Source organism: Leuresthes tenuis, unplaced genomic scaffold (assembly GCF_036924035.1).
Source record: "Leuresthes tenuis unplaced genomic scaffold, fLeuTen1.0.hap1 SCAF_8, whole genome shotgun sequence".
In the NCBI taxonomy this organism is placed as follows: Eukaryota; Metazoa; Chordata; class Actinopteri; order Atheriniformes; family Atherinopsidae; genus Leuresthes; species Leuresthes tenuis.
Genome location: NW_027325362.1, coordinates 23,853,998 through 23,871,993, shown reverse-complemented (window position 1 = coordinate 23,871,993; position 17,996 = coordinate 23,853,998). Strand labels below are relative to the sequence as shown.

Below are 17,996 nucleotides of genomic sequence, written 5' to 3'. Positions count from 1 at the left end.
AATAACAACATATAACAAAACTTTCCAGTAAACATGGCTGTTTCTACAGTTTAAACGTTACTCAGTTGTATGAATTGATGAATAATTTGGGAGAATTTGACTTAATTTAAACCAGCAGCATAGGACAAAATTACTAATGGGACTAAAATGCATAAATATGCTTTAATGTTTGCCTTATACTAGAATGTGTTGTTGAAAAAAAATCGTGAATTATTGTTATTTCTTTAAAAATCGCAATTTCTAGCACATATTCTCGCCTATGGGCACAGCCATTGTTTTATGCCATCGGCAGGAGACGCTAAATGTTCTCCTGTCCTCAACCTGCTCCTGCAAAAGTAGCCTCTGATGGCGAACCATCAGGCACGATCACGGAGGAAGCTGATGAGAGTCACCCGATCAGTCAACACAATAGTCCCTAAGTCTACAGTGTTCTCCTACTCACTTACAGCTCTCTCAGGTTCAAATTGAAAACGTTGCACAGATGACATGGTTTTGCACCGCAGGGTAAAATGAATGGGATTAAGCTCAGTGCAACGCTGTGACGTCACTAACCAGACAGGATTGCGATGTAAACAACAATGGCGGCCTACGAATGAAAACATTTTTTCAAATTTTATTCAAACTAAGATATTTTGAGAGACTTTAATGTCGTTTTTATATAGCTGGTACAAAAATGTATCATATAGGACAATAAGTGTTGGTAGCCGGGGTTCTTTTTAATGGATTTATTCTGAAGGCGTGATGACGTCCAAATCGGTTAGAGCGAAAGTAACAGGGCGGTCAAAACCGGACGGTGCAAGTTTTTTAAAACTCTATTTACTTTATTTTTTAGATGAGAAGCCATTCGTATCATTCTTGTGTCTGTTTGCGTTTGTTTGCTTTCTTTCAAACATTTTTATATGTCTCTACTATTTTAGAGAAATCGCTGTCACTCCTACGCACGTCAATGATCAACTCCACAGGAAGTCAGGTGTCACAGCACGAGGCCACCCGAGACGATCCCTGGGTCAGGAGCGAAACGAGAAAAACCCAGCGGCTCTGTGCAGTCCAGCAGTTTGATTGATTGCTATTATTTCCAGCTGCGTGTCAGGGGCAGTTCATTCACTGACATCTTATAAAGGCTGTCTAGCACTTGAAGTCAATCATGTTTAATGCTTCTTATGATTAAACTTCCTGTGATGGAGTTGAAACGAATCCACATTTCTTTATATTTTTTAATATTAAACTTCAATTTTCAGTTGATGATAGTATAGAAACAACATGCTTTTGAATGTCCATTAAACAGGCACAGGTGGTCTGATGTTATTTATCAAAACCTGCTACTGTCCTAACCATATCCAAAAATGAAACCATTTCATTAAACCTTTTCATTTGTCAGGCTTATTTTCTAACGAGATTTATTCAATGATAAAACTGTCCTCTGGTTGTATCAATATGATACAAGAGGAGGCCTATTATTTGGAAGAAGAAGAGCAGCTATCTCACATGGTTCTGAGGAACCTTTTCCGTGCAGTGCCGTCCAGAGTTGGCACTGCGTTTCCAGATAGTGTGGCTGCTGTTATATGCCCCTGCTGAATGATTCCCAGAGCACCTTGACGTGGTCTAGGTCTGAATTTACGGCAGAACAAGGAAGAAGGTTGATATTTGTTCACCACAAGCTATGCCAGATTTGTGCCTTGTTGTCAGGTATTGCGATTAAAGGGTGGAACAACTGGATGCAGTAGTTCTTCACAATATAATTTAGATTTTACCTAATGAAATTAAAGTTGGTGTGAAGGTCAGAAATTATACTGACCCACACCATGAGGCAGGCAGATTTGTTGAACCTGGCCTGGATAAAACTGCCAATGCCCCAGTCGTGTTGTAGCAGCGGGTGCACAGGCATGGAATGATTTGACATTCATTTGTTTGACTATGGCCTTGAATTTAGCACTGTACAACTTGTGATTTTGTGGGCAAAGGGTTTGTCATCGTACTCAACTTGAAACAAAATCAAGATGGTTTTCTCTTACAAATTAGTGTAAGAGAGAAATTATCATATGCATTTAAAAATAATTTTTTTATTGAAGTGGGTAAACAGTTGCAGGTAACTTAAATATTTTTGATTACATTCTTTAAGCTTTAAGCCAGAATTAAGTTCTTTATATTGTAATTAAGCTCCAGGTATAATACAAATTTCCCACTTCCCCTTTTTAACAATAACCCACTGGCAGCTTTACAACTTCAACACACTTTGAGTATCAGTCAATCAGCCAGTGTTTGGGAAGCTTGTCTTATTTTGCAGGGCCACCTTTTTCCCCTCTGGCGAGCATTGGCAGGAAGGTGCAGCTCAACAGGAAATAATAGTCAACGTAATTGCTGTGGAAAGATTTTGTGCTTTCGTTAGATAAAGATGAAAGGAAATTAGACAAGGTATGATGTGCAGCAAATGTCTCTGGCTAGACTCGAACACAAACATTTCAGATAACGACTGCAGGCTACCAGAGAATCCCTCAACTTAAAGGACGTGTTTATTGTTTGATGCATTTCAAATCGAGCCATTGCACTTTTTCATGTACATGTCAATTTAAAGAATTGATTGTAATAAATTCTTAAACGTTTAGATACATTTCAGAGGGAGAGATACTGGTGTTTTTAAAGAAATCGATGTTTGTCCTTAAAGTGCTGCTCTCAGTTCTCCCACATTTTCAGAGAAAAAATGAAAGCTACAAGACTAGAAAGGGCAAGTCAGAAGCTGAGACAAACCAGCATGTGGTTAGATCATTTTTTTATACTACTTTCTGCATTATGGAACATTGTTGACCAATACACAAGATAACTAGAAATAACAGACATGGAACGATGTGGTAAATAGAAAACTGTAAAAAATAAAATAAAATTTAAAAAGAAAGAGCAAAAGTATGGTTCATATAGTTTTCAAAGTAGCCAACTTTGGTTTGAAATCAGCTTTATACACATTTAGTTTTTTCTTCTCATCCAGCTTCCAGCTTCTCATCCAGATACTCACCCAGAATGCATTTCCATAAACAGGTAACTGTCAAAACCTAACTAGTTGAACTTATTGCCCTCCTATGGTGTTTTATTTACTAGTAATACCACTTGATTAGCTTATAATGTACTATGTGACCTATAGATGAACGTTTAAGATTAAACGTTCCTTTTATTGCAAGAAAAAAAAGTTATACAGAATTATTTGTACCATATTATATTCAACTTTCACGTGGGCAAACATTTGTGTTTGTATTCTGTTTAGCTGAGTAAATGGGAATTGCATCATGCAGGATGAGGCAGGTAATCCTGCATCTGGGGGATAAAAACCACAGAACAAATCAGATAGCTATATTAAGCCATTTATCTGAGAAGAGATATTTGGCGAATAAGCAGCCCTAGAGACATGATTTCCTGCATATGCATTGTTGCGGACAAAAAAAAACCCCACCCTGAACCAAAAGTCCAAATCAAGCAGCATACTGTGCCCAGTTTGTCAAGTTGGAAACTGAAGTCAAGAGTCTATATTGAGAGAGCTTGTGAACTTGAACGCAGAGATGAACGAGCCATCTCCGTTCAAATAAACCAATTCATGTTCCAAACATTCCCTCTACACGATGTAATCTGGCATTTTCTGTACAGAGCACGGAATGCTAATGGATATCTGGGATGTTTTGGTTAAACATTTACTTTGCAGAGCTTTATTATGAGAAAGTAGGGACTGCTTTCCATCTGTCAAGGACATTTGAAGTGTTTCATTTCTGGTATTTTGATTAGATTTCTGCCTTTGTCTGCAGACAGTGTTAATAAAAGATCATCAGTCTTACTGTGTGGTGTGGTGCATATTTTTTTTGCATCTTCACATCTGCACATTAACTCATTGACATCATGAAAGGCCCAGTTAAAGAAAACGGACTGCAACTAAGCCAAGCAGCTGGCATCTGAGTGATGCTGTGCTTTCAGCTGGTAAGCATTCAAGATAATGCTTTCAAATAGATACCAATTTCTGCAGGCTTGTAAATTTACAGGGGCATTGTTAATATTGCCTAACAAGATTTCACCAGTTTGTTACTGACGTTTATCATCTGAGTTTAGCATGTCAGCATACTCACATTTGCTCAGTAGCATCAGAACGTAAAATACAACCGATACAAACCAAGTGCAGTTTCGACCAACTTATGGATGAGAGGACAACAGTCATTAAGGCATTGTCCATGGTTACTTTTTAACCCTGTTGATATATATTATATATATTATTCATAACTATAGGATGTAGAGTCAGCTCCTTAGTTGTTATCTTACACTTGATGGTGTTGCATTCAAGTTAGTTATTTTACTGATCCACGCTCCTCAGAAATGTGGAAATAGGATGCATTCCTGCACTGTAAAAAGATGTGTGTAATAACAGCATTTGGACGAGTAGCTAGAAATAAATAACATTTTTGGTTTCATTACCTGATTAGGACCATGTTTATTTTGTAATTAATTTACATAACTCTCTTACACACAGTTAGTCAGTCCCCAACTCTGGACACGTTTGTTTGGAACAACAAACATCTGAACAAAATTGAAGCCAAACCATCTCATGTTGTGAGTGACATATTCACTCTTTCATTAACTATATTGACCAATACAATATGAATTAATCCTTTTTCAGATTATTAATGTATTTACAATATTTAATTGCTATCAAATCATTCAAAATATGTCAATACAAAGAAAAAGTGATGGACTGACAGAACAAACAGCTAACAGCAGGCCTACATTGCTATCTTAAGTGCCACAGTGTTAGAATATCGCCAAACTATATGACTTTTGGCTTTTTTGTTGTTGTTGTTTCAGGCACATTCAAACAGCAGCGGTGGCACCTTATCTGTGATGATACTGTGATTACACTGTTCACACCAAAACGGTTAACAAGATCAAAACCACCAAAAGATAAAACTGGTCACCAACAGCACAATTGTGTAACATTTCCAGATATTATAATGACTATATAAAAACACACAACTGTCCAAATGTATGAAAACTAGATTAAAAAATAACTTGGTTCAAAACGACCTTATCAAAACACTGGTTGTGTATACCTTATCTAAGGGATTTTACACAGTAACTGCAACATATAACAGAGCATACTGAGTTTATGGTGTGTGTCATGGAAACAAGAAACCAGGTTAAACAGCTTCTTCGTGTCACAAGAGAGCAGGACCATTCTTTGGGCACTGGGAGCCAATATGACAAATGACAGAGTGTTTAAGCTGACACACTATGCATTTTATTGAAAGGCAGCTATGATACAAAATAGTTCCTTAGAAACAACTTTAAAAAGTTACGCATATATGTTATTTTCATGGTCGAGTCATTTAGGACCCTTAGTTGTAGCTGACCAAGCATGTGACAGCACATAGTTATCCTTTCTGTCAGATTCCACATGACTGAACTGCCTTGCCATTTAGGCCATCACAAATGTCACTCAGCCTAACAGCAGGATGGAGCTGATTGACTTTGAGAGGATGGTTGCAGCCAGAATACACAACATCTGCCCTGTTAGCTCACAATGATCATGCTATGTTAGATTAAACAGGCCTTCCTGCTCATTTTTATAAATTAAGACAAGCATACACACTCTTGATTACATTCTCTGTACTCTATCTTCTTGAGTTATTGTTGTCTGGAGACTGAATCACCTTTCTTCTTCCGTCTTAAGTTGTAAGAAAAGGATCAAAACACTTCACTTTCAGGAGGAGTTATATGCCATTTTTTGGGAAAACCGAAAAAGCAGAGCAGAGTGAAATTTGCCATGCAAACATTTCTCAGAGGCAGAGCTACTCTGGAGGCAGCAGTTAATCTCATTAGGTCAGTTACAGCAGTAACGCTGCCCATCAAGACTCCCAGCATACTTAGGGCCCAGCGCAACTGACACAGTGAAGGCTTAATGCTTGAAGCTATATTACAGCATCTAACTCCCCATGAATATTTACTCTCTGTTGACAGTGTGCTGGAATCGCAACACTCTGTTGAGGATCGGCCTCTTGTTATCTGATATTTCAACAAAAATCTTATGTGCTGTCCCAATGATGTCTTGATGCAAACACTTTTTAAAAATTTTACCTCAGTTTAGTTATTGAAATCAGAATAGAGTAATGTAAAGTAATGAGTTAATGTTAAACCCACTGAAACAGAAACCAAGTATAGTCCCATGTACCCTCTTTCATTTCTGATGTCATAAGGACATCATAAAAAATCATCTGGTCTTTAGCAGGTCTTAGACTTAAGTAATATAGCCTCAGATGAACAACAACAGCATGACATTTTACACTGTGTAATGATCTATTTAACAAAAATGTAACCAATGCAGCAGCAGTGCATTCAGAACACTCTCACTGCCTCTATAAGAATTAAGAGGGTAAGAAGAAGCCAGGCACTGCTAATCAAAGGTAATTTATGAGCTGAGCATCAGCAAGTGTGAGCACCTCTATAAAAGCATACGTTTAACTGGGGCATACTGGAGCATACTTTTCTGGGGCATTTAGGTGTGGCAAGGAGGAAATGCATCAGCAATGATCTTAGAGAAGCAATTGTTGCTGCCTATTAACCTGGGAAGAGCAATAAGGCCATTTACATACTATTTGGAGTCCATCATTTTATAAGGTCAGACCATACAACGATCAGAGAAATACAAAAAAAGAAAAGATTATACAGGCCTCAGTTAACATGTTAGATGTCAAAGTTAATTCAATTAACATTAGAAAAAGATTTAATAAGTGTTGCTTGTTTGAAAAGGTTGCTAGGAATAAGCTCTTTTCTCTGAAAGAGAACATGGCAGTACAGCTTGAGTTTGCAAAGTTGCATCCAAGCAAATCAGAACATCTCTGTCCTTAGGACAGATGGCAACCAAAATAAAGAGGTTTGTTGAAATGCGCAGTGCCACGTTCAGAAAAATCAAACCTCTCATACCAACTGCCCAGTGTGGTAGTGGACATGGTAGCATTTTGGCTTTGTTCAGTACTGTGGGGATATGGTGTAATATGTCATGTGTTGTTATTTATCTGAGGCTTTATTAACCACATTTTATGACCTGCAAATGACCAGATGACTATTTTATTTGTTGATTTGTAAAACATTCAAACTGAAAGAGGCTGTACTTTCTTATTCACATGACATTTTTTTCTTGCACAGATAATTCAAATGACTGTAAATACTCTTTTGCTTTTTCCTCTTTCAGCCAGTTGAATCAAATGACAGTCATGCAAATATAACAATTTTAACCATTTATCCTCCTAACAGATTACATTTAGAGATTGTCAGAACTGCACACGGGATGAAATTAGCAAGCTGACAGCCTGTCATGTTAACACAATAAGCTTGCTTATTGTGGGCTTTAACGGTAATCAGCTTTAAGGCACTTGTGCATTAGATTTAAGCATCAAGTTATTCACTGAAAATGACAAAATAATTAGGGGAAAGTTAAACTGAAACACTCCCCCACTCGGTCAGAATCCCAACTTGGAATGTCAGAAGAACCTCACCAGCTCCAGCTTCAAACTCCAACATGTTTGGAGTTAGTTCTGCAATTAGAAAGTGGTAATGGCAGCAGCGATAAAGCGGTTTATTAGCACTTCAGTCAGTATGTGTCTCATTCAATCAGTTACACACAGGGCTATACAGTCTGAGTCAGACTGCTGCAGCATTTGTATGCAAAAAAGTAGGCATATTGCATTGTTATCAACTGGTTTTGCTAACATTAGCTTGACTTCTGAGGCTGCTGGATTGCAGCATTAGTCCTACAGTACATCATGACTATGCTATGTTGTGTAATAGTGAAATATGATTATAGTAACCTACTATCTCTTATTGTCGCGCTGCCTCCTCACACAGTTTTCCATGCATGGTCTTACATTTACATTAAACTCCACATCCAGGGCAGCTCTGCTTCAAAAATATTGCATCACTAAAATCGTTGCTTGTCAGACAGTGACACAGGATCTTTGTGCAATGGCAGTTCAAGTGTCTGGAGAGTTTTCAGTACTGCTGGACACAGTTCCTGTCTCAGACCTCCAGGAGGCTCTGCGGTCGCTCAGGGGCTTGTGGCTGGTCAGGCTGGATGCGGCAAATAGGCTTGTTGCACATTGGGCACACACTGCGGATCTCTAACCATTTTAGCAGACATCTGAAAAAAAGTAAAGCAATGAGAGATAGCACATGCAAAGTTACACAAGGCGGGTCAAGGCAAAACCAAATTGTAGGAATAAACTAAGGAAACAAAAGTTTTAGAGGCTCAAGTTCAAAGCACTGCAAAAAATGCTAAAAACTGATATTTACACAGCTCAAACACACTCTTGACTCGAATGGAAATGTCAGAAACTGTCCTGAAAACACCTTTGTAACTCACACCTATGCCGCAGGTTAAAAACAGGTCTCAGTTGCAAAAGGTGAACTCATGTTCAAGCATGCAAGGACTTTCTCGGGAATCTGGTGCCATTCTCTGCAGCGAACTCTGCGAAAATCGATGACCGGTTTTTGCTGTTTAAAAGTGAGACCAACGAGAGCGCTGACAAAGGATTTGCATTGTGACTGTAACCCTAACCCTGTTGCACATAGTTCCAGCCTAAGACGTCTGACATCTAAAGCCTCAAACTGAGACAACAAAGTGAGCTGTGGGATCATCAGCTTGGGAAACAGACAACCAAATGAATCACATCTGGGGATGTTTAACTTGACTGTAACTTTGAAATACTGTTGTGCATTTTCACAAACATGTTGTCAGCCACCACGTACTTTTTGTGAAAAGCGTGGGAGCATGGGCACACTCCAAGCTCGTCCCTGCTGCGAAATTCTTCTAAACACACGGCACATGTTTGCTGGAAAGAGAAAATGACAAACAGAGTTTTGCAAGTGTAAAGCATTTACAAAGTCAGACCAATAAAGCATTCTTTCAGCAGCCGCAGCGTTTAAATCTTTGCTAAAATGATAATTACATTACCTGGAGTACTGCCATTATCGTGGTTATCCTGCTAATTTCACTGGCTTGGATCCACATTTGTGTGATAAATGGACATGTTTGCCTCCGGTCACAATGAAAAAAATCTCTGTTTTTCCAGTGAATCTACTGCATCTCAGTATAGCAGCAAATTAGCTGCTGAACATTGCAGTCATATTTAACATTCTTTTACTGTTTTGTCTCTTGAGTGACTTATAATCTTTCATTTTACCCTTTTTGAAACAGAATTCATCCCATCCCTTTTGCCCAGTATTCAACTTACACCAAGAAGACTCAGTTTCTTCCCCGCTCCTTTTAAAACAACCTGTTGATGAGAATTATTTAGTGAAAATTGTGAATGTAGTTTACCAGACTAAAATGCAAATAAAGATATCTTGAAATTACAACTCCTGATGAATATGGAATCATCACACTTATTTTGATTTGCTGATAAAAATCACAGAGGTGATAAAAAAAAGTTTAATTTAACAGCTGGCTTTGTTGAATATAACAATTCAATTAAAAATTTGTCATTAAAGGAATATTTTTAGACCAAGTAGAAGAGAAATTGTTTTTTAAAACATATTCAAAAAATGTAATCCATTTTTTAAAAATCATTGTTAGTACTAGCTTTTATTACAGCTTGAATTTCTTGGAGCATGCACTGATCATCATTCAAGTTTCTCATAGATAGACAGCTGATAGATCACCAGTTTTTAAATTCCCACCATACATTTTCAATTATATTGAGTTCTGGTCCGTTTGCTGTTCATGGCATTGAGTTGATCTGCGTTTCCAGAGGAAAAATTTGAATACTCTTTCTTCTTTGGCAAGATGCATTTTTACCCTGTAAACTGTGTTCAAACTTTCTTTCTTTGGATGAAAGAAGAAAGCAAATTCTCAATGTCCACATGTACTGTCACGTTCCATGGGCTTTTGTGTTTTCCTATTATCTGGCTTTCCTTTTTTCTTCTGTTTACTTCTTGTTCCTTAGTTAATTTACTTCCTGTTTTATTTTCTTAAGTTTGCCCGCTTGTGTATTAATCTGTATTTACATCCTGTGTTACACCTGGTTTCCATTTCTAGTTCACTCATTAATCCCTCTGTATATATATATATATATATATAATGTATATTCCTCTGTTTATCAATATGGGTCATTGTGGATCACTTCATGTTGTATCATTTCACCTTCCTGTGGTATTTCCCCTCTGATCTTTTACTTACATCAACCCCATAAAATCAATGACTGTTCTATTTTGTTTGTTTTCTTCAGGCGATAATCTTTCTATTATTCACTGGACCTGTGCTAAACAAAACTTCCAGCTTCATCTCCTTGCCCAATGTAGATTTCTGATTAATCAGTAAGTATGACTTTCACTCAGTCATCAACAGTCCATGAATATTCTTCTGTTTAGATGTTAGTGATGGTTTTGTTTGGCTTTTCTGGGTGGAACTAATATTGTCTTTAGCCACTTTCTTACAGTTAGGTCACAAATACTGCCTTCTGTTTCTGGCCATTTGTTGTTGGCTTTTTTTTTTATTTGCTTGAAAGTTTATTTTGTTATACATTTTCTACTTTCAACCCTGGTCAGCCTGTATGTTTCCTCTTCAAAACCTTCCCATTTTGTTTGTACTTGCTTCAAATTTTAGATACAGCTGAAAGGGAACAACCAACATAATTTGCCACATTCAAATTCAAATTACCCTTTTTAAAGAGTTCCTTTTTCTTTTCCTGTTTTCTTTTCCTTTTCATTGATTCCACATCCGCCAGGTGCAAGACCATGACAAGGTCTGCAAACTCTCTCTTATAACTGCAGATTAATTTTCATAATTAGGTTTGTGCAGGTGTTTGTTTTGGAGATGCAAATTACAAGATCATTCCACATTTTTTCTTCTACTTTACCAACACTAAAAGAACATTTTGTGTGATACATCTTTTTTTGCCTCTGCAAAATAAAACCCTCAATGAAACTTCAAGAGTGGTGATTCCATATTTTTTGCCTGGGGTTGTAGTTAAACTGGCAAGAATGATGACATGTTACCTCATTGTAGCCATAGTGTTCTCTTGCGCTTTGTCTCCTCAGTCTGTGAAATGAAAAACAAACTTATCATGTACCCATTTAGCCATAATAATTGAATCATACAGTGTGTCTCTTGGTTCCGTATCTGTCTTCATCAGGACATGTCTTATCGTGCTGTATGAATCAGCTGGGATGATGCAAACTTCAAGCAGTCCTGGAATTCACACAATGTCAAATTCAAGTAGAAGCCTGTGCATCTATACCACATCAGGCAGAGCTGTAACACTTCTGCTGTCACAGAAAAATATGTAAAATGATTGACTTGCAAGTTTTCCCGGCACCTTTTCCTCTGAATGATTTTTAACTATACCCCCTCCAGCCAAACACCAACATAACTCAGTCTATTTCAGTCTTTGTTTTTACAAATTTGACATTCTAAATCCATTAGATCAAACTCCAGATTAACGTCACTAACGCAACCTTACCTAATGCTCCATCAGAGGCTAAGCTGAAAAGCCAAATTCAAATACATGCTCCCACAATCCACTATATAATGTTTTTTTTTATAAATGAACAAAATATAACCTCTTCTACAAGGTTAAACAGAAATCTTGAATCTGACAATAGTTCATTGACCTAATTACAGTCTGTTTGCAATTGCCTAAAGCAGTATTCACTTGGAGAAACTTGCATCATTTATAATATTTCCATGTAATTCAATGAGGAGCTACTGCACTCAATTCTGTATTTGATTTAGATGGCATGACACAAATAAGTCAGCTCATGAAAATATTAAAACTTTGTACAGAAGAAAACACTATCTGCTATTGCTGGACTGCTTTTGGCTGATCTGGTGGTTTCATGTGATTGATTCCAGCTATCCCATATGATACCAACTGATGCCAGCAGATGAAGCCTAGTCTTCAGGCAGAAGTGAAGGAGTTTGATTGAATAAGCTCTGACTCACAGGATGAGGCTAATTCTGCCCTCAGTGTACCGTTACTCTCTGACACCACAACTGTGAGTCATTCTTGTCTGTTTTCCTGTACCTGAACAGGTAACAACAGAAGATGAGGCTGAGCATGAGGATGAAGAGGCCGATGCCCAGGATGATGATGTAGACATTGAGTGGCAGGTGGAGGAGCGGTTCAGATGTCATCTTGCAGTAAGGACCAGAGACCTGCTGTCCAAAGTCACACAAACACCCTGAAGATCAGACAAATGGAAAAAGATTAGAATAGAACAGCAGCAAAAGAAACTATTCCTCCAGTGAATAGAATGCGGTTTCCCTTGATGGAAGAAAAGCGGGTATCAAAGAAAAAAGGGCTCTAAACTATTTCTGAATATCTAGAGTGGTACAGAACTCAGTTACACGTCTGTACAGATGATGACACATCAATGATTACAACATGAAGCGCAAACATTCTTACTACTCTCTGTGCGAGTCTGATCCGGCTGTCATCTGAGACAACTTTGTTCTCACACAAAGAACAAGGCGCTCATGAATAAGATGATGGTCATAACACAAAAACACATTGATGTTTCCAAATGCATGTTGAAACATGTAAGAAAATGTCATAATTTAAACATGAACAACCCCAAGACAGTAAACAAAGCATGAATTCAATTGTAGGGATTGTAGCCTACAGTATGTGACATTCAGAATCCAAGTTGAAATCATCAAGAAAGAAAGCTTCCTTTGCATTCATTGTTTCACACACAGCCACAAAATGGTAACATGAATAGTTTGCAAATTTCATGGCAATGTGATCATCCCGAAATGTTTTATTATTTAACTGCTTCTTTTGTGTCTTTGATTCTCAAAGTACCCTGATAGCCCACACAGTTGTGGAGTCCAATTTGCATCCTAGAAGCTTGTGCACCTAGACCTTTGACATTTAATTTGTTTGACAACTTCATTTCTTAACATCCCACTCCAGCAGTTATCAAACCAATAGAAACTCATCTGTGTTCCTGACAAATTGTGCATTTTGAAGGTAGGTTTTGCCAGGGAAAGTATGGCTTGTGGAATTAATCTGCACAATCTTATTCTTTCAGTGAAAGGTCCGAATGATCTTTGAATATCTGTCTGCCAGTACCACATTTCTGCAAAACCTTGTTCCACTGTGCAAAACTAGCTTTGTTATGTTAATTTTGTAAAGACCAAACAGCAATAAAACAATGATCGGCCTTGTTAAAATCACTCACCAAGAATGAGGCTTTTCATGACAGCAACCGCTTGAACTCACTTCATTTTCAGTGAGATGCTGGCAGAGCTGCCCCAGTTTTACTGACCAGAGCAAAGGGGGGCAGAGTGATCTCTGCCTGGGGTGGAGAGTCAGTGAGACCAGGAGTTGGTGAGTCAGTGTGGCCTTTGAGCAATGAGCACTGGCCAGCTGAGAGCTTGCTTCCCCAGCAGCTTGAGCACAGATATTGTAAACGAGATCAGGACAGAAAGATAACACATCAACTGACATGTTAACCTACGTGCTTGTTTGAATTTCTTATGTCTTCCGAATAAATGGCTGGAACAGTGTCTGTCTTCATCATTAGTTAAGTGGCAAAACCTAGCAATTTTTTGGTGAAATTCACTTAACTGATCCTTAAAATGAAGACTGCATATACCCTATGGTATTTAGATGAACCACTGCATTGACTTCAGATAAACTGAAATTACTTTTGTCGTGGTGTAACATCTTTGGTTAAGACATGGAGGCTGATTACATGCTATAAACAGCTATGAACAGAAGCCTGCAGGGCTGCCATTTTGAAATAAGAGCAAAGCACACCAAATAACTTCTGAACCCTAGTTTGTGTTAACTTCTCCTTGGAGCTGAAGAGGTATCTCATTTCAGTCTTAATGTTTACATTTTTCTGAGTGTTCCTGGAAACAAAAAGTGACGCAGCAATTGTCTGTGGTATACTGTGTCTGCTGAATATATGAATATGTTGGGAAATATGAAAGCCATGAAAATGGCATAAGAGGATAATATGCCAGTGTTGTGAGTGGCTTGTCGTATTTTTTTACTGTGGCAAAGAACAACAAAAAAAAAAGAATAATTAAGGATTCAAATAGGGCTTGCAGCTCTGATATTTAAGGTTAGGACACAAGGGAATAAAGTAAAAATTGTGCCCTGCAGGGTAGGTAAGATGACTTTGTATGTACATTTAGTCCTCTCACCTGCGTGATGCGGTCTATATAAAAGGCACATCCCATCATACATTAACCTCTCTGGAAATCTCCCACTTACTGTTTCCAACCCCCAATGGTGAGCATGTGGGGTTAGATTTTGGGAGGCACACTTGTGCCTAACTTGTAAGGCCGAGCACACATGCTGCATCTGCGAAGCCTCTTGTTTCAAATTGCAATGTAATACTGCTTACACTGTAGGGATTCGTTAGCTGGGGTGCTCTGAACTTAGGTGAAAGCAGATATACAAGTGCATGGTTTGTTGTTTGGTGCTCGTTATCCACGTGATGCGTGCTGGTTTTTTCTGAGAGAATCCTGACAAATAACTATCAAATACACGAGTCTCTCAAAAGCACCACACCAGACTGCAAAGCACTTTCGTGTGAACTTTTACAACCATCCATGCGTCACACAGGAATGTGTTCCACTTGCTTTTTGGCTTAACTCTCTGGAGTTTGGGCTTGGGGGAGAAAGAAGTGTTCTTCAGCTTGAGGGAATTGAACACAGCACTTTTCATTCCAAGCAGCATACGTCAGCCTTAACCCACAGCAATGAACTTTCTTGAGGTAAAGTGGCACAACTTATGTAGCAGTGGCAGCTCTTGTTCAGAAGTTGAACTCGAATTGGCAAAAGGTCGCTGCAGTGAGCTACACATGAAAAAGTTGTAGGGGACTGTTTGGCAGGAGGTTTGGCTCAAGGAGGAGGTCGCTGTAATCTTAGCACGATGTTAGTAAATCATTGATAGTGGAGCACTAAAAGGTAGGCCACTGTGCAGATGCACTCAGCGTGGACAGGTCTGTACCTGACATTGTTCAACTAAGGTAGCAGTTTTGGCCGGAAAAACATAAAAGCCTCCCTTATTGAATCTTCCTGCAGCTGACTCATTTATAGAAACGGATATATACCAAAATATGTGTGCGGCCATATTTTCGTCAAGCCAGCCATAAAATCCATAAAAATACATTGTAGTTTTTGTTTGTTTGTCATAACATCTGCTATAAATATTCCCACAAGGATGCTGTTTGGCAAGTTATTACTCAGTCCAGTGGGAAGTTTATAGGGAAAGTATTTCCTAAGTTCTATCAGTTATGCTGAAATTGTGCTTTACCAAACATAAGCAATAAAAATGCCTCAGCTCGTAAAGAGTGCAGTTGAAGTCTGCAATCCAATCAAAAATAGGCTAAAGGAAGTCTCTAAAGAAGGTACATTAATTAACCTATAAGTTTTAGATTGGAAAACAATATATAAATGTTTCTTTATTGTTAAAAGAGACATGCGTATAGCATACATGTTTCAGAAACTGTTGTATTGTATTTGTATCTTACGTATTTATAGTTATACATAGATATCCAAAGAAGATAAACTAACCAACCTCAACCAGTTAGCTAAGTCTCATCTATCATTGTATAGCTTAACATTTTGGAATCTTAGAGATATTTCGTTCTTTTTGAGTAATTCAAATCAAAATGTTCCTTGATTTCATATTTATTGGACAGGATTTATTTTCCTTCTTTCTTTTTTTTCTTTACATTAAAGTCTTTGCAGTTAATCACAGGCCAACATTACCTTTCTCAGTTCCATTAGCAACATTTACATACCCAGTCACAGTAAAGTTAATCGCCGTATAAGAAGCAGTGCGAGTTGAAAACTCTGGAGTATGAGTATAGAAAAAGGAGGTGCAGCTGGCTTTAAAACACTTACCGTGACACCACTGAACAGGATGCATCAAACATGAAGATGTTTGGAGGGCACAGCCAGGAAATGTTAGGGGCTGTGACCTCTTCTGCCAACAGCTGCGACTTCCACAACTTCTCTGTGATTGTTGCCTGGACGAATAATGAAGAAATGTTTCCTTTATGTCCACTACTTCGCAGATTTAGATTGGTTTACTCTGATAGCTAACGGAGGTGTGCAGTGGCTTAAAGCGGTCTAAAATTCAGACATCTGATTGGAGATTCCCAGCTCTTTGTGATGTTTTACCCTCACAAGTGTGATACAATCCCATCAACTGTAAATATATCAAAAGCAGAGATCTGAGTATTGCTTTTTGTCCTCCCAGAGCATGACAAAGACACCAGTGTAGAGCCGTGTGGGTGAGAGGACACTAATGTCATTGACAAGATGAGGATTTATACTCCAAATCTCATCTGGCGAAAGTGAAAACCACTAGCCAAGTCCAGTCCCTGCTTTTTTGCTGTTGTTGTTGCTTTGTCTCCCCGTCAAAACATTGTGAGAAGGCTCTTCTGTCCTTATTCCTTGTCTTTTCTCTTCACCCCTTCCTTTTTTCCTCGTCTTATAACCTCTCCTTCTAGATCTCCACGTCACCTTCTTTCTCTCTGGCTGTGAAAACCTGCTGTAGCCAATTACGCAGAGACAAAGGGAAGGACATGGATGGATTCCCCGGCAGCCTGACCAGCCAACCAGGCAAACAGAGAGAGGCAGGCAGCCTTAGTGCTCCTGTGGAAAGCAGTTCCTCATATCTTCCTCTGCCTTCTTGTTGTGAATGCAAAACACGCAGAGGTATGTAACCCTGGAAGACAATGCGGCTAATGTTAATTCTGATCCAGACTTTCTTCTTGTCTTCTGTATTTCCTTCTGACATCCACTCCTCTTCCTCTTCTCTGCTCCTCATCTGAGGCTCTCAGTTTGTAAACAGATCCCTGCTCATGTGATTTGCTGCCTGCATCACAGTTCTGCTTTCACCGCCCCCTCCTTCCTTCTTCCTCCCTCCCTCCTGGCTCGCCTGCCTGCCCTCCTTTTACCCCCTAGTTTTTTTCTTCCACACACAGCCGCCTCCTCCTCGTCCTATCCTTCCTTTGCAGCTGCAAGCTATTATTGAAATAGCTGCAGAGCAGATGGAAGACAGGCAGATGTGGAGCCAGGCTTGGGGAAAAGCTGCAATATGATAGTCAAAAGGTAGCTTCTTTGCCAAATAAATCAATAGCAGCTATTTCAGAATGACTATATCCTCACATATAGAAAGATCACAACTTGAACACAGGCAGACAGTTAGAGATAGCAGCAGGAGGTTAAACTCGGTGGGTAAACATAAAAGCCCGATAGACAGAGGGTTCAACACAGTTATTATTGATGGATAAATGGATGGATGCAGTCAAAAAAATCCCTCTTTTACATGTGAGCGGAATACTTAGAAGCAACACAAACCCTAATATTTTGAGCTTAGGGTTAGGCTGAGTCTATCTCTGTGAGGAGTTGTTCTGTTGGAGGAGACCTGAGAGACACATTTTCTGCTGGTTTGCTTGTTACTTGCTGTTTTAAATGCACTCACCTGACAACATGAGTTGGGCCAAGGGAGCAAACACTCCACAGTTCAAATAAATCACTGTATACACACTTATACACACTCTGAGGTTATCTGCTTCCAAAATGGCAGATCATCTGCTCACACATTCTTTCAACTTGAAGTTGTCACATTTTCTGTCAGCAAACTGTAAAATGAACATTTTATTCATCTTTGCCTTTACCTAATAGTGACATGCTTGTACATTGCCTCTAATCAGAGAATGCAGTTTTCATTCAGCTGGAAATCAACTCAGCTTATTGTCAGTTGCAAAACAAAACACTACAATGTGTGAAAACGTCATGATACAAAGCTTATTTCAGAGTGACCTAAGGTTCATCTAGAGGCCGATGACAAGAAGTGCAGCACATGACAAAGAGGTGTCCCTTCATACCAAACCAGAAAATGTAGAAACTTTACTGACTAAATTCAAAGTTTTCTTTATTTTATTTTTCTAAAGACTTCTATGAACGCAAACCCCAGCTTTATCCTGATTAGTCTATGTTATTAAAC

General features: G+C 38.7%; 1 protein-coding gene across 2 annotated transcripts; it reads right to left on the bottom strand.

Annotated features, from left to right (window-relative positions):
• Window positions 1-4,427: 4,427 nt before the first annotated feature.
• On the bottom strand, window positions 4,428-17,402 carry LOC140313391 (RING finger protein 122-like). Of its 2 annotated transcripts, none has more exons than XM_072391476.1 (6): window positions 17,348-17,402; window positions 12,042-12,198; window positions 11,014-11,056; window positions 9,252-9,293; window positions 8,767-8,849; window positions 4,428-8,158 (listed from the first exon to the last, which is right to left on the bottom strand). In XM_072391476.1, the coding sequence occupies exons 2-6, from the start codon at window positions 12,149-12,151 to the stop codon at window positions 8,038-8,040; spliced, it is 399 nt and encodes a 132-aa protein (XP_072247577.1). In that variant the 5' UTR covers window positions 12,152-12,198; window positions 17,348-17,402; the 3' UTR covers window positions 4,428-8,037. The 2 variants fall into 2 exon arrangements, with proteins under 2 accessions (XP_072247577.1, XP_072247576.1); XM_072391475.1 differs by lacking the exon at window positions 17,348-17,402 and adding an exon at window positions 15,884-16,899.
• Window positions 17,403-17,996: the final 594 nt, after the last annotated feature.

What these genes read in the sequence shown, in the direction of transcription:
- LOC140313391 (XM_072391475.1), bottom strand. Translation starts at nt 15,908, where the DNA reads ATGCATCCTGTTCAGTGGTGTCACG. An exon ending in AACACTATGGCTACAATGAG is followed by an intron (nt 9,294 to 11,013) that starts GTAACATGTCAT and finishes TCTCATCAACAG; the next exon opens with GTTGTTTTAAAAGGAGCGGG. An exon ending in TCCCACGCTTTTCACAAAAA is followed by an intron (nt 8,159 to 8,766) that starts GTACGTGGTGGC and finishes ACTTTTTTTCAG; the next exon opens with ATGTCTGCTAAAATGGTTAG.